This window comes from Budorcas taxicolor, chromosome 23 (genome assembly GCF_023091745.1).
Source record: "Budorcas taxicolor isolate Tak-1 chromosome 23, Takin1.1, whole genome shotgun sequence".
NCBI lineage: Eukaryota > Metazoa > Chordata > Mammalia > Artiodactyla > Bovidae > Budorcas > Budorcas taxicolor.
Genome location: NC_068932.1, coordinates 20640867 through 20658453, shown reverse-complemented (window position 1 = coordinate 20658453; position 17587 = coordinate 20640867). Strand labels below are relative to the sequence as shown.

The window sequence follows — 17587 nt, the reverse complement described above, 5'->3', positions numbered from 1 at the left end:
TACTTAATGCAGCTTTTATGTTTCCTGAAGCGAAATCTCTGGTCTTTGCAGCAATATAAAAAATAGAAGTTCTATGGCTTCTATCAGAAAGTCTACAAACAATAAATACTGAGAGGATGCAGAGAAAAGGGAAACCTCTTACACTGTTGGTAGGAATGCAAACTTGTACAGCCACTATGGAGAACAGTGTGGAGATTCCTTAAAAAACTGGAAATAGAACTGCCATATGACCCAGCAACCCAATGCTGGGCATACACACTGAGGAAACCAGAATTGAAAGAGACACACGTACCCCAATGTTCATCACAGCACTGTTTTCAATAGCCAGGACATGGAAGCAACCTAGATGTCTATCAGCAGACGAATAGATAAGAAAGCTGTGGTACACATACACAATGGAATATTACTCAGCTATTAAAAAGAATGCATTTGAATCAGTTCTAATGAGGTGGATGAAACTGGAGTCTATTATACAGAGTGAAGTAAGTCAGAAAGAAAAACACCAATACAGTATATTAATGCATATATATGGAATTTAGAAAGACGATAGGATGACCCTATATGCGAGACAGAAAAAGAGACACAGATGTACAGAACAGTCTTTTGGACTCTGAGGGAGAAGGCGAGGGTTGGATGATTTGAGAGAATAGCATTGAAATATATATATTACCATATGTGAAACAGATCACCAGTCCAGGTTTGATGCATGAAACAGGGTACTCAGGGCTAGTGCACTGGGATGACCCTGAGGGATGGGATTGGGAGGGAGGTGGGAGGGGGGTTCGGGATGGGGAACACATGTACACCCATGGCTGATTCATGTCAATGTATGGCAAAAACCACTACAATATTGTAAAGTAATTAGCCTCCAATTAAAATAAATAAATTAATTAAAAAGGAATATTCTGAGAATAAAGATTTTATACTAAAATTTAAAAAAAAAGAAAAAAACAGAAATTCTATGAAGAACAGAGCTGTGGGTTGTTTAGCAACATGTCTTTGACCTTGGGAGCCTTTTCCAGGCCATTTTCTTTACAAATTGTAAGCATTTCCAAGTATCCAGGGAACACATCTCTTAAGTAGGATTCATGATTCATGTCTCTGCAGCCAAAGTTCATGAAGAAATTGACCGTGTGATTGGACGCACCCAAAGTCCCTGCATGAAGGACAAGATGAAGCTGCCCTATACAGAGGCTGTGTTGCATGAGATACAGAGATACATCACCCTCATTCCTTCTAACTTACCCCATACTGTGGTCCAGGACACGAAATTCAGACACTATGTCATCCCAAAGGTTAGAGGTGGCTGGGAAAGCTGGCTGAGATAGAAGGTGCAACGTGGTACCACTCCACCCCATGGTAGATGGGGCCTGTTAGAGGCATCATAGCTGTTTCAGGAAGAGAGGCAGTTGAGAGACATGGGAAGAACACGAGGCCTGAGTTACACGGCCTGGGTTTAAAATCCGTCACTGCTATGCAGTGTACTCTCAGGCCATTGTTCACCTCTGTGGTTCTGCCTCTGCCTTCCTGGAATGGGGAAGCTAATCCAGGGCTTCCAAGGCTCCTCACACTCTCAGGTATGATAGGATATATTAAGGGAGAAGTGATGGGCATTAGTATGAATCTTGAGGGAACAGAAATCTGACTTTCCATGATAGATTTTAAAAAGGGGGAAGAGATGGACAGTGTACCTGCAGCTCTAAAGTAATCAAGTGTCAACTTTCTTTAACCCAAATTCTCTCCTCCCAAGATCTCATGTATCAGGACATTTGGGACATTGCTGCCCGTAATAGTTAACAATGATCAAAACATTCACATGCACATTGGGGATGTAGTCAGCCTTCTGTAGTGATTAAGGGTTTGGGTTTTACATTTGAGAGTGTAGAAGAGGAAGAAAAGGTGTCAAACCTGACCAGACTACTGCAAAACTGAAACAGCCCCCAACCTTACTGCCAAATCCCAGTGCAAAAGTCTATTAACACATAAGTCTAGTATCATATTAAAAATGCTATACCACCAGCAAGTGAAGGTAATCAGGAACACAGGAAGGTCTGACACCAGAAAATTTGGTTTAATAAAATTCAACATAGAAATAGAATTTAAAGGAAAACCACATGGTAATCTCATTTATACAGAAAGTGCTTTTGATAATATTAAAGAGTTTCTGCTCTGTTAGTTGCTCAGTCATGTCCGACTCTTTGTGACTCCACCAGGCTCCTCTGTCCACAGAATTTGCTAGGCAAGAATACTGGAGTAGGTTGCCATTTCCTTTACCAGGGGATCTTCCAGACCCAGGGATTGAACCTGGGTTTCCTGTACTGCAGGCAGATTCTTTATCATCTGAACCACCAGGGAAGCCCCACCTATAATAAGATAGGAATAAATTTCTGATAGCAGTGATTACATTAAGAAGGAAACCAAGGAACTTGAGTATAGGAAAAAGAAACTTATTTTCAATTTGACTTTTTTAAAAATACCATGTACATGCACTACCTACTCCAAAAATTGTGAAATAATGTTTCAGGAAATAAAAAATGAAGTAAAAATGGAAAGAGGAGGCTTTCACTTAAATAGGAGTGCTTTATGATCAGATAGAAGTTGGGTCAAATTCTAATCATGCCACTTGCTAATAACCACAAGTAAATTGTTTCTTTCTGAATCTCAATTTCTGCATTCATACAATGAGCCAAAAAAATAAGATCCTAGTGAATATGGTTGAAGTGAGGATTAAATGACATTTATAAACAATTAAACACAGTGTCAGGTAAATGTGAAGCATCCTGTATCAATGGTCATTATCATTTTGTCATTTAAACCTCACAAGTTCTAATGGGGCAAAGAGGAAAGCGTATGGTGGCTCAGACAGTAAAGAATCTGCCTGCAATGCAGGAGACCCAGGTTTGATCCCTTGGTTGGGAAGATCCCCTGGAGAAAGGAATGGCCACCCCCTCCAGTATTCTTGCCTGAAAAATTCAATGGACAGAGGAACCAGGCTGGCTACAGTTCAGTTCATGGGGTCACAAAGAGCTGGACATGACTAAGCGACAAACATACACATATGTACACCATTTTAGAAGTGAGGAGGTGGGCTTTGAGCCGATAGATTTTGTAGATTACAAGGTACTATAACTTATTTTCTTACATTCACACCTGAATTCAGAAAGAAAAAAATTGCAAAAAGTGAATTCTTCCCATTTGAGGTGGCGGTTCCAGTAAAGTACATATCTGAACAATATGAGCTGCCAGTCTTAGTTTTTGAACAATTGTTTATTGCACATTGACTGTAACAGTTGCTCTTCTCCCAGAGAACCATCTTATTATTCGATAAAAGGTATTGTATGATAGTGGGTGTGAAAAAACTCTCACAAAAGACAGTGAGAAAACTCTCACACAAGCTTTAAGAGTGCTCAGTCCTGTTTAATCCACTATAATTAAAAGTGTTAGGCTTTTTATGAACCAAAGATAAGTATGATAACATCCCATTCTACTCTCTCTTTCTTGGTTCCAGGGTACTACTGTATTGCCGTTACTGTCTTCCATTTTGTACAACTGCAAGGAGTTTCCTAACCCAGAGAAGTTTGACCCAGGCCATTTTTTGGATAAAAATGGCAACTTCAGGAAAACAAAATACTTTGTGGCTTTTTCCATTGGTAAATATAGATACACACCATCCAAACCATACACAGGAACCTTTTGAACAACTTTTAGCTTTACTGAATGTACGTAAGTAATCCACTAATGATCACAAAGTTAATCAAATCAATCTGCTATAACCCTCTAAATCAAGATGGAGCCATTTAAGTCTGAATACCAATTGGATCAGATAAGTCTTTCAAGGACTATTTTGTTATCTGGTGACTAAGTACAATGCCAGTTTTTAAAGAAATCAAGGCAAATCAATTCGATTCAGATGTCACACATTATCAGATAACAAAGGGACCTCCTTTCATAGACTCTTACCTATTGATCTCCCTTTTGTAATATGCGACTTTTCTAAAACAGAATGTTCAGGTTTCTTTCTTCTTTTAAAATGATTAAACATTATTGTATAATTTTCTGATTCTTAGAGCTAGAGCCCATCAGAGGGACTTTGGTCATTTCATTGTCTTCCTTCCCGTCTGAAATCCAGAGCCCCACATACCCTTGCCTCTTTGCAAGAGCTGATTGGCTTCCAGTTGCTATTTCTCATAAGGTCATAAAGACAACTTAAGATCACTCAGCACATATTTTTTTTCTTTGTTATCCTAGTCAGTTATTTGATTAGTATTTTCAAAAATAACAGTTAATATGTTTTTAAAAGACAGCCTGTGGTATTAAATAATCTTCCATACAAACATGTTTAGGTGGCATTACGTGCTAGTTGCACAATGCCTTGTTTAATTAATCCAATATAGGTGTGTGTCTAGTTTTCATCTAACTCATCAGTGTCATAAATAAAAATGCAAGTGACATCCTCATTGGTGAATCTCTAGTTCCTACAGATAAATCCCCAGGAGAACTATTGAATTAGGAGCATAAATCTCTTTAGAGAAATTTTGGTTTGTTAGAGGAACTGTACGAGTTGATCAGCAAATCTGGAAAACTCAGCAGTGGCCACAGGACTGGGAAAGGTCAGTTTTCATTCCAATCCCAAAGAAAGGCAATGCCAAAGAGTGCTCAAACTACTGCACAATTGCACTCATCTCACACACTAGTAAAGTAATGCTTAAAATTCTCCAAGCCAGGCTTCAGCAATACATGAACCGTGAACTTCCAGATGTTCCAGCTGGTTTTAGAAAAGGCACAAGAACCAGAGATCAAATTGCCAATATCTGCTGGGTCATCAAGAAAGCAAGAGAGTTGTAGAAAAACATCTATTTCTGCTTTATTGACTATGTCAAAGCCTTTGACTATATGGATCACAGTAAACTGGAAAATTCTGAAGGAGATGGGAATACCAGACCACCTAACCTGCCTCTTGAGAAACCTATATACAGGTCAGGAAGCAACAGTTAGAACTGGACATGGAACAACAGACTGGTTCCAAATAGGAAAAGGAATACATCAAAGCTGTATACTGTCACCCTGCTTATTTAACATATATGCAGAGTACATTATGAGAAACGCTGGGCTGGAAGAAGCACAAGCTGGAATCAAGATTGCTGGGAGAAATATCAATAACCTCAGATATGCAGATGACACCACCCTTATGGCAAAAAGTGAAGAACTAAAAAGCCTCTTGATGAAAGTGAAAGAGGAGAGTGAAAAAGTTGGTTTAAAGCTCAACGTTGAGAAAACTAGGATCATGGCATCTGGTCCCATCACTTCATGGCAAATAGATGGGGAAACAGTGGAAACAGTGGCTGACTTTATTTTTTTGGGCTCCAAAATCACTGCAGAAGGTGATTGCATCCATGAAATTAAAAGACTCTTACTCTTTGGAAGGAAAGTTATGACCAACCTAGGCAGCATATTAAAAAGCAGAGACATTACTTTGTCAACAAAGGTCCGTCTAGTCAAGGTTATATCATGTATGGATGTGAGAGTTGGTCTGTGAAGAAAGCTGAGCACCGAAGAATTGATGCTTTTCAACTGTGGTGTTGGAGAAGACTCTTGAGAGTCCCTTGGACTGCAAGGAGATCCAACCAGTCCATTCTAAAGGAGATCAGTCCTGGGTGTTCATTGGAGGGACTGATGTTGAAGCTGAAACTCCAGTACTTTGGCCACCTGATGTGGAGTGTTTACTCATTCGAAAAGACCCTGATGCTGGGAAAGATTGAAGGCAGGAGGAGAAGGGGACGACAGAGGATGAGATGGTTGGATGGCATCACTGACTCAATGGACATGGGTTTGGGTAGACTCTGGCAGTTGGTGATGGACAGGGAGGCCTGGCGTGCTGCGATTCATGGGGTCTCAAACAGTCAGACACGACTGAGCGACTGCACCAAACTGAGCTGAGCCAGTTGATCATCATCTAGCGGTTTCTGAGCTGTCCCTTTTCTGAACAGTGTTTTCAGTGGCTGTCAGGAGTATGTAGTATTTTAATATGAGCTATTGTAATTTGTAATTTGGAACAAGCTAATGGAACTGTCTCTTCCTTTCAGGGAAATGGGCCTGTGTTGGAGAGGGCCTGGCCCACATGGAGCTGTTCCTGTTCATCACCACCATTCTGCAAAATTTTGTCCTGAAATCCCTGGGGGAGACAAAGGACATAGAGATCAAACCCATTGTTACCGGACTCATCAATATGCCACCACCCTTCAAGCTATGCCTTATCCCCAGATAAAATAAGAGCTTTTCTCTTTTAACAATTTAAATATAAGTAATAGCTTTCTCTTCTCACTACTTCTCCCACCCCAACAGTCTCTTTTCATTTTAAATTCTGCCTAGGACAGAAACATGGGCTTCCCTCATAGCTCAGTTGGTAAAGAATCTACCTGTACTGCAGGACAGAAACACTACTCACTAAAAGCTTGATAGACATTTGTTTAAATCGATAAATTCCTTGAAAAAGGAGCTGGCCTGGCGTGCTGCAATTCATGGGGTCGCAAAGAGTCGGACATGACTGAGCGGCTGAACTGAACTGAACTGAAACAGATGAAATGGTAACCCCCATCACAAATCTCTCCCTGCCCCACCTCATCTATTTGCAGCCATTGCTTTACATGGAGGCCCAAGAAGCCACCTTGGATAAAAGTCAAACCATGTGCATAGGTAGGATTCAGACATGCATAGCTGCATCTTCTTCAGAAAATGAGGGGCAGGACTGGGGTTTGGAGAGCAAGAGGGTAAATTGCAAGAAAAGACTGTTATTGCCAAGAGAATAGTGACGCAGAAGAGAATAGCTAGAACAACTGCCCAGTGGGGGCCCAGTGGAGTGCTGTGAGCAGCCGCTGCCACAGAAGGATGGTTCAAATGTCATGAGGCAGCCCAGGCTCCAGGACACTGGGAGGGAAAGAAGCTTTAAAAGTAGAGCTGAGTTTCTGTGCATATACTCAAAAGAATTGATTCTTTTGAATTCTCCAACAGATATTTGCACACCCATGTCCCTAGTAGCATTATTCACAATAGCCAAAAATGGTGGAAACTACCCAAATGTCCATTGGCAGAAGAGTAGATAAACAAAAAGTGATTCTATACACACAATAGAGTATTATTCATCCTTAAAAAAGAAGGACTTATAGTCTAACTGAATTCCAGCTGAGCTATTTCAACTCCTAAACAATGATGCTGTTAAAGTGCTGCACTTGAATATGAATGCCAGCAAATTTGGAAAACTCAGCAGTGGCCACAGGACTGGAAGAGGTCAGTTTTCACTCCAATCCCAGAGAAAGGCCAAAGAATGTTCAAACTACCACACAATTGCACTCATCTCACACGCTAGCAACCCACTCCAGTGTTCTTGCCTGGAGAATCCCAGGGACGGGGGAGCCTGGTGGGCTGCCGTCTATGGGGTCGCACAGAGTCGGACACGACTGAAGCAACGCAGCAGCAGCAGCAGCACACGCTAGCAAAGTATTGCTCAAAATTCTCCAAGCCAGGCTTCAACAGTACATGAACCAAGAGCTTCCATATTCAAGCTGGATTTAGAAAAGGCAGAGGAACCAGAGATCAAATTGCCAGCATCCATTGGATCATAGAAAAAGCAAGAGAATTCCAGAAAAGCATCTACTTCTGCTTCATTGACTGCACTAAAGCCTTTGACTGTGTGGATCACAACAAACTGGAAAATTCTGAAAGAGATGGGAATACCAGACCACCTACCTGCCTCCTGAGAAATCTCTAGGCAGGTCAGGAAGCAGCAGCTAACTGTTAACATAGAACTGTTAACATAAAACAACGAACTGGTTCAAAATTGGGAAAAGAGTATGGCAAGGCTGTATGTTGTCACCCTGCTTGTTTAACTTATGTGCAGAGTACATCATGTGAAATGCCGGGCTTGGATGATGCACAAGTTGGAATCAAGACTACTGGGAGAAACATCTATAACCTCAGAAATGCAGATGACACCACCCTTATGGCAGAAAGTGAAGAGGAACTGAAGAGCCTCTTGATGAAAGTGAAAGAGGAGAATGAAAAAGCTGGCTTAAAGCTCAACATTCAAAAAATGAAGATCATGGCATCCAGTCCCACCACTTCATGGCAAATAGATGGGGAGACAATGGAAACAGGACAGACTTTGTTTTCTTGGGCTCCAAAATCACTGGAGATGGTGACTGCAGCCATGAAACTAAAAGACACTTGCTCCTCAGAAGAAAAGCTGTGACCAACCTAGAGAGCATATTGAAGAGCAAAGACATAACTTTACTGACAAAGTCCCGTCTAGTCAAAGCTATGGTTTTTCCAGTAGTCATTTATGGATATAAAGTTGTACCATAAAGAAAGCTGAGCACCGAAGAACCGATGTTTTTGATCTGTGGTGTTGGAGAAGACTCCAGAGAGTCCCTTGGACTGCAAGGAGATCCAACCAGTCAATCCTAAAGAAAATCAGTCCTGAATATTCATTGGAAGGACTGATGCTGAAGCTGAAACTCCAATACTTTGGCCACCTGATGTGAAGAACTGACTCATTGGAAAAGACCCTGATGCTGGGAAAGATTGAGGGCAGGAGGAGAAGGGCACGACAGAGGATGAGATGATTGGATGGCATCAGTCACTCAATGGACATGAGTTTGAGTGAGCTCCAGGAGTTCATGATGGACAGGGAAGCCTGGCATGCTGCAGTCCATGGGGTTGTAAAGAGTCAAACATGACTAAGTGACTGAACTGAACTGAACTGAACTGAGGTCTGAGATATACTCGGGAAATCTGAAAGACAATGGCTGCAGCTAATTGGGAATGGCATATGCTTCTCAGAATTCCTAAGGTCAAAGGATGTGTGGCTGTTTGCCACAGGTGAGATGTTAACCTAGGAGAAAGATCTTAAAGGGGTTCCACCCAAGAGAACAGGTAGTTTTGGGTGGTGGGCATGACTGACCCATCATATGTTAACAAAGTTAGGTCATAAAGATCTCATTCAAGTCAGCAATAAAAAGACTACCCAATTTAAAAAGGAGCAAAAGATTTGAATAATCACTTCTCCAAAGAAGTTATACTAATGGCCAATAAACACATGAAAAGATTCTCGATATCATTAGTCACCAGAGAAATGCAAATCAAAACCAGACTGACATACCATTTCACACCTACTAGCAAGCTGAAATTAAAAAGATAAGTATTTTCAAGAACATGGAGAAGTTGGAATCTTCATGTATTTCTGATGTGAATGTAAAATGGTGCAGCCATGTTGGAAAATGATTTGGCAGTTCCTCAAAATATTAAGCATAATGCTACCATATGAACTAGTACTTTCAGCTAAGTATCTATCCAAGAGAAATGAAAATATATATAAATGCAAAAACTTGCACAAGAATGTTCATAGAATTATTCATAATAATTGAGAAGTGGAAACAACTCAAATGCCCATCAACTGATGAATGGATAAACAAAAGGTGTTATATCCATACAAAGGAATATTTTCGGGCCATAAAAAAGGAATGAAGTACACAACTATGGCATGGATGAACTTTGAAAGCAGCCAGACACAAAAGACTACATACTGTATGATTCCACTTAGGTAAATTGTCCGGAATAGGCAAATCCAGAGAGACAGAAAGCAGAAAGAGGTTGCTTCGGGCTGAAAAATGACTGCGAATGGGCATGGAGTTTCCTTGGAAGCTGATGAAAATATTCTGAAGTTAGATTGCAGTGATGGTTGCAAAAACTCTGTAATTTCTAAAAGCCACTGAACTGTATACTTAAATGGGTGAATTTTACAGTGTGTAAATTTATCTCAATAAAGCTGAGGAGAATGTTGCTGCTTTTTGTTTTTGACTGTGCTGCTCAGCTTGTGGGATCTTAGTTCCCTTCAGTTCAGTTCAGTTGCTCAGTCATGTCCAACTCTTTGCAACCCCCTGGACTGCAGTACGCCAGGCCTCCCTGTCCATCACCAACTCCCAGAGTTCACTCAGACTTGTGTCCATTGAGTCAGTGATGCCATCCAACCATCTCATCCTCTGTCGCCCTCTTCTCTCGCCTTCAATCTTTCCCAGCATCAGGGTCTTTTCAAATGAGTCAGCTCTTTGCATGCATCAGGTGGCCAAAGTATTGAAGTTTCAGCTTCAACGTCAGTCCTTCCAATGAACACCCAGGACTGATCTCCTTTAGGATGGACTGGTTGGATCTCCTTGCAGTCCCTACTTCCCCTACTAGGGATCAAACCCCAGGGCAGTATCAGTGAAAGTGTCAAGTCCCCACCACTGGACCACCAGGGAATTCCCATAAAGCTTCTTTTTTCAAAAAAAAAAAAAAGAATATATACATGAGCACAAAAACATCAATAATTAGCATAAATTTTCCTGATAAAATAAAGACATGATGACTAGTTAGTACTTTATGGTGCTGGTGGTCCTCATGGTGCAGGTGGTAAAGAATCTCCCAGCAATATACAGACCCTGGTTTGATCCCTGGGTTGGGGAGATCCGAGGAGAAGGAAATGGCAACGCGCTCCAGTATTCTTGCCTGGAGAATTCCATGGAGGTTGGAAAGAGTTGGAAATGACTGGGTGACTAACACTTTCACTTTCACTTCTTTATGGTGCATAAATGTCTTCTATAACCTACCTCAGGACATGCAACAGTCAAAACTCAGGTTCAAGGCAATATTCTGGGTCGAGGCAAGCTAGGACATAAGTATAGAATCAGAACAGGCTAGTAAGGGGAAAGGGAACATCCTAGTATCAGGCACAACCAGAAGTGGAGGCCACGGGGCCACTTATGAGGGGTCAACAATCCAGTTAGAGTTCTCAAGGGAGCTTGATAAACTCAAGCTAGATTGAGACCGATGTTGTAGGAAGAAGAGATAGGAGAGATGGATTCAAGTTCATGCATAGGGTGCTGTTTTATTGGTATTTCTACAAATTTAAAATCACAGCAGGAAAGGTTTAGGACAAAATGCCTTTAGCCTTAGTGATAGCAAATTTTAAGTCTCAAAGGCTTTTATATAATTGGCACAAAAAGTTATCATATATTGGGTGGTCAGTTCTAACTAGCTCTGAACTTTCAGTAAAGCTGAACTTAACTTCATATTTATGGTTATTCAGGATGAAATAACCTCATGAATTTCCATTCTCAGGGACCTTATAAACCAAACCCAAGAAGTTTGCTCAAGACTCTCTTTCTTATTTATCTTCTCCACTAGTTTCAAACACATAATGAGTATGTTTCCTCAATGATGATGCAATCACTCAAATGAAAAAAATTTCTTTTTAATTTTTATTTATTATTTTTGACTGCTCTAGGTCTTCATTACTGCATACAGGCTTTGTCGAGTTGCAGTGATACTGTTTTGTTGCAGTGCCTGGACTTCTCATTGTGGTGACTTCTCCTGTTGCGGAGCACGGGCTTTAGGCACGTGGGCTTCAGTTACAGCACTTGGGTTCTAGAACATGAGTTCGGTAGTTGTGGCGCACAGGCTGAGTTGCTCCAAGGCATGTGGGATCTTCCGGGACCAGGGATCAAACTCGTGTCCCCTGCATTGACAGGTGGACTCTTAATAACTGGACCATCAGTGAAGTCCAAAACAATTTTTTTTGGTCTTAGGTAAAAATTATTTTATCTTTAGGGTCAGTTCTTGATTCAGGAGGGAACATAGGATGAAATTAAGGTAATAGGATTTGAAATCTGAACATATCTTACATTTTCCAGCTGTTTGACCTTGGGCAGGTCCAGACTTCATCTGATCTTTATCTAAAAAACAGAACTAACAACACCTACTTTCCAGGTTAGGAGGGTAAGGATTAATTGTAATGTATGTATTTTCCCTGGCAATTAGGAAGGGCTCATAAATGATGGTTTTTATTACCAAGTCATTGAAAATTCTCCTACAGTCAATGCAAATTCAAGTTTTTAGCGGTTCATTGCTTTCCCCCCAACTGTTTCCTGTTTTAATGTGTGATATTCCAGGCTCAGTTACTATTAAATCAATTAATAATGGTTATTGTATTTCTCTGGTATAATAGTGACATGGATTTCTCTTACACTTATTATAATATTGCATTTCTCTGAATCTTAGATGCCATGTGTTTTAAGATACTTTTCAGTTTCAGAGACTTTAAAATGTGAAATCAAGGGCACTTTAGAATCGATGAAATGTAGTTGTCCTCTACTACATTTGGACCCATAGACTGTTACTGGTCCAGTTAACAGGCTGCTCAAAGTCTAATGTATATTAGTCCCTTCATCCCACATGACCAGATCACCCAGAGTCAGGCTCCTATTGTCCAGTTAACCTAATACCCTGATACCCTCATACCTAATATGATGTCATATCAGTAAACATACGTTACATTAGTTTTTTCAAACTCAAAGAGAACCTCTTTACTACCAGTAAGGATTACACAGGTACAGCCTATTGACAAATTAAGCAACACCGGTACACAGAATGGATTCAGAGTCCATGCCATGTATGCTTTCCATCGGCTGGAGGGCAATCTGAATCAACATGTCACTAACCAACGATTGCCCTGTTGGAAGCAGGGTTAGTAGGGGTAAGCAGGGTTAGTGGGGACAAGCAGAGTTAGTGGGGACAAGCAGAGTTAGTGGTGACAAGCAGAGTTTGTGGGGACAAGCAGGGTTAGTGGGGGCATGTGGAAGAGCCTGGGTTTCTGGAGTTTCAGTTAGTCATTTTCTGTCCTGTTGTCAACAAAATGTGAATACAGAGAGGATAGTTCATGCTCTTCAATATTTGTTTAATCCCTGTTACATACCAAGGGTATAGGCTAAGAACTGGGAATCCAGAAACAAAATATTGTCCTTGGTCTTAAGGGCCTTATGTTTTAATCGTAGAAGACAAACCCAAAATGACAGCATCATGCTATGTTTGTAGAGAAGTATGCAGAGCTTTCTAAGGAAACAGAAGAAAGGAACAACGGAAATCAGACCAGGGGTACGTGATAGGAAAGTCTTATAGAAAATGATGCCTGCACTTGGTTTTGAAACATAAACAGGAGTCAGTTCCTTTCCAAACGGAGGGAGAAGAGTTGTTTAAACACTTTTATGTTGGTGGATTTTAGCATAATTTTTAAAAATTGGTAGGGAAAAATGCAGTCTTTTGAAAGACTGCTGTTTATTTGGCAAAGCCAGCAGGAAAGAAGAGTGTTGGGGAAGAGAGGTGGGACAGACAGTGATAGCCAGGTCCTGGAGGGCCTTATTTCCGGAACAGATGTTTGGAATTAACCGACGAGAATGGAAAACCAATAAGGGGTCTGAAGGTAGAACTAAGGGGCGAGCCGGAGACGTGGCTGCACTGAAGGAGGAGCACACGTGCTCCGGTGTGAAGTGGACGGCTGGCGAGGGAGAGCTCCAGGCTGCAAGGCTGGTCCAGGCAGGGATGCAGGAACGCAGAACCCCCGTGGCACTGTGAGAAGCAGGAAGCGCGGCGAGGATCGGCAGGAAAGAGAACTGAGAGGGCTTCGAGGGTGAGTAAGCGCAGGAGGTGAGTGAGAAGGAAGAATTTCGACCGGCTCCCATGTTTTCAACTTGGGCAACAGGTGGTGCCATTTCCCAAGAAGCACTGCTCTGAAAGAAAACAGGCGGCATTCAGATTCAAGGGGCTGCACCTGAGGGCCCCGAGGAAGGGGTAAAGGGGAAAGGCGTCCTAGCCAAGGCAATAGGAGAAATAACTGACCTGTGCACAACACTGTACAGATTACACAAGACTGTTATGGACAAGTGAGGTGTGACTGGAGCAGACAGTGTGTTGGGGGGCAGGGTTCTGAGGGAAGTTTATCTGGTTGGGAGGAACAGCCTGTTTATAGAGAGTAGTGAAGGTCCAACCCTGGAGGTCCCACTAGATCCAAAACTTCGAAGAAACCCCAGAAGGGTTGCATTTAGAGGCAAGAATATTCAAGAATATTTCTTCCTCAACTGGAAAATTCCAGTTGAAGATCGTGGGGGAAAGGACATTCTGAATTCACTTCCAACTCTTGAAACCAACCAAAAGCAAAATAAAAGAAAGAAAAGTAAAAAAGAAATTTTCACCTTCAATTAACAAGGAAAAAATTATAAAACAACACTGTGAAGAGTAGGTGCCTAATAAGAGAATTTTGACCTAAAATATATGAGAATGCAGAGCCAATACATCCCTACATAGACTGAGAGAGAAATTGATTTACGTAAAATTAAGTGTCGCATTCCTGAGAAGTACATGCAGTGATTCTCTACAGGTAGATGGACAAAGTCTAAGGTCTGACTAAGGGTGGGTCAGTGATGGTCAGTGTTCTGCAATAGATGTCCTATTTTTATTGTAAGAGAACCTCTGACTTCTTTAAATTGATGTATAATTGATTTACAATTGTATGTTAGTTTCTTGTGTATAGCAAAGTGATTCAGTTTTATATGTGTATTCTTTCTCAGATTATTTTTCTATTATAGGTTATTACAACATGGTCAATATAGTTCCCTGTGCTATACCAGGACCTCTGAATTTTAGCTGAGCACACGGCTGGCTGGCTGGGATAAAGACTACATTTGTCAGCTTCCCTTGCAAATGGGCATGACCACGTGACTGCCTATGAGCTGTAAGTGGGAGCCATGTAAAACTATGGGAGGTTTGCTTTTGTTTTCATTTTTTAAGGAGCTTTTTTGAGATATAAAGCACATACCACGTATAAATGGAATCATACAATTTGTGGGGTTTTTTGGTGATTGGTTTCTCTCATTTAACATAATGTTTTCAAGGTTCATCTATGTCTCAGCATGGATTAGTACTCCACTTCTTTTTACTGCTGAATATGTATCTAGCACATCCCATTTACTCATTCCCACCAGTGGGGTGGCTGGAATGTGAATGTGAACATGGGGCTGGAAGATCTGCCTGGACAATAAGTTACGTGTGTGTTGAGACAAGTGGAGCAACAAGCTAGAAGGAGCCTGGACCATTTGATGAACATAGCACTGGTCTTGTCACTGCTTCCGTCACTGCTTCACTGCTTCTCTCCCTTGGAATGACGGACTGTCTTATCATAGAAAGGATTTGAAACAGACTGGTTACACCTTAGTTACACTCAAGCAGACAGATCTTTTATTAAACAGACAGAGGATTGTACACTCCCGAGATATGGGAGTGGGCCAGCCCCAAAGGAGTGGCAGTGATACAGCTTGGCTTCCCTTTTTATACTCCCCTGTATCCTTCTCTTGGTTCTGCCCTGTGCAAAATAGGGCTTGTACCTGCCACCAGTCAGGAAAGGGAATGCAAATGGGTGAACCATCAAGGCCAATTGACAGTTGCACATTATATGACAACAGGCTGTATTGTGCATGTCTTTCCATAATTCAGTCTGTTATAATCAGATGGATATATGTATAGAATATTTCTGAACCCTTAATGGGCTCTTACAGTAGTAAAGAACCCGCCTGCCAATGCAGGAGGTGTAAGAGACATGGGTTCGAAGCCTGGGCCTGGAAGATCCCCTGGAGAGGGAACAGCAACCCACTCCAGTACTCTTGCCTGAAGAATCCCATGGACAGAGGAGCCTGGTGGGCTATAGTCCATAGGGTCGCAGAGTCGGACACAATGGTAGCAATTTAGCACACACACACAAAGGGTGCCTACCTGCCTAAGGTTACTTGAGGACACAGCTGTGCATCAGGGCACATGTGCCAGAGTTGGAGAAACCCATGTGCCTAGGTAGGATGCATGTGCAGGAGTTGGAAAAGTCTTTGTGGTTATTTTTGTGGCATATCTGTGAGCTCTCTTGGATGTGTCTGGGATAGGGTTTAGAGATTAGGTTGCATCCTTTTCAGCCAGGCCAGCCATCACTGCTCATGCCTTGTTCAGTTCAGTTCAGTCGCTCAGTCGTGTCTGACTCTTTGTGACCCCATGAATCGCAGCACACCAGGCCTCCCTGTCCATCACCAACTCCTGGAGTTTACTCAAACTCATGCCCATTGAGTCAGTGATGCCATCCAACTATCTCATCCTCTGTCATCCCCTTCTCCTCCTGCTTTCAATCTTTCCTAGCATCAGAGTCTTTTCAAATGAGTCAGCTCTTCACATCAAGTGGCCAAAGTATTGGAGTTTCAGCTTCAGCATCAGTGCTTCCAATGAATATTCAGGACTGATTTCCTTTAGCATGGACTGGTTGGGTCTGCTTGCAGTCCAAGGGACTCTCAAGAGTCTTCTCCAACACCACATTTCAGAAGCATTGATTGTTTGGCGCTCAGCTTTCTTTAGAGTCCAACTCTCACATCCATACATGACTACTGGAAAAATGATAGCCTTGACTAGACAGACCTTTGTTGGCAAAGTAATGTCTCTGCTTTTTAATATGCTGCCTAGGTTGGTCATAACTTTTCTTCCAAGGAGCTCATGCCTAACTTCCTACCTAACACTTCCAAACTCCATTTATGTAAGAAAGAGGTAAAGCTCCAACCATTTGGCATTTTCTACCTAATCCTAAAGGATATAAGGTGTTGGGGGCAGGAAACGCACATGAAAATCAGAGAATTTAAAGAAAACCACACAGGAAGGCAGAATAGTAGGAAACTGCCCAAAGGAAGTGTTCAGAAAGAAAAAAGAAAAAAAAAAAGGAAAAGCATTACAAAGATAGCCTCGAAACACCAGGAGTGCATGGCTCTTTATAAGCGACACAGACAGCTTTGGTTTGGTGGCAGGTTTTGACAAGTAAACAAAACTTACTGCAAAGGCCAGATAAATGCTGTCTGAAAAGGTATCAACCTAATATCTTGAAAAATAAATTTCATTTAAGTTTCAGTTATATTTCTGTTAAGCTCTTTATCCTTCTCTACAAATGTGGTTGAAGAAACATAGCAGCATAATCACCATCCCTTAATGGTTTCTATGTTTTTCCCCCCTCTAGAGCCATTAAAGTTGACAGCTAGCATGGATATTGCATCTTATGAAGAAACATTTTTCTAAAGATGAGGTGATTCCTTCAGTTTTATTTCAACTTATTTTTCTTCCGTTAAATACATGTTGTGTAGTAATTTTTATTTTTAAAAGCATAAAGACTATGATCTCTTTTTTGTAAACGATTTGTCTGTCCCCCTATCTGCAAATTCATTCTTTACAAACATTTAGTGAGCACCTAGTAAGTGTTAAACATTATGTTAAGCACTCAGGGCAAGGTAGTGAAAAGAAGAGGAAAAAAAAAAAGAAGGCCAGACAGAGGAAAAAGCAAGAGAAGACAGCAATCTTTGGCTTCATGCAACTTACATTTTAGTGGTGAATACAACCATCCCCCCCAAAAGGAACAAATAATTATATAGTTTGCCTTTAGATAGTGATAAGTATCGTGAAGAATAATCAAGTAAAGGAATAGAGAATGATAAGGGGCAGCAGCCAGGGACTAGTTCAGGTAGGAAAGTCAGAGCCAGCCACTCTAAGGCTGTGGTATTTGAGTATGGACTTAAGTGATTTAAAGGGAAAGCATTTAAGATAAGAGTATTCCAGTCAGAAAAAATAGCAAGCGTAAAGGCCCTGTGCTAGCTATAAAGTTGGTATGTTTAAGAAAGTAGAAGGGTTTGGGGACTGTTGCTTACTGGGCCTT

The 17587-nt window shown here is 41.3% G+C and overlaps 1 protein-coding gene across 1 annotated transcript in view; it reads left to right on the top strand.

Annotated features, from left to right (window-relative positions):
* Positions 1 to 6265, top strand: part of LOC128067928 (cytochrome P450 2C23-like) — a 29537-nt gene extending 23272 nt beyond the window's left edge. Inside the window, exons 7-9 of the mRNA XM_052661056.1 lie at positions 1108 to 1295; positions 3509 to 3650; positions 6084 to 6265. Of these exons, the coding sequence (XP_052517016.1) occupies positions 1108 to 1295; positions 3509 to 3650; positions 6084 to 6265 (512 nt within the window). The remainder of the gene's footprint in view (positions 1 to 1107; positions 1296 to 3508; positions 3651 to 6083) is intronic.
* Positions 6266 to 17587: the final 11322 nt, after the last annotated feature.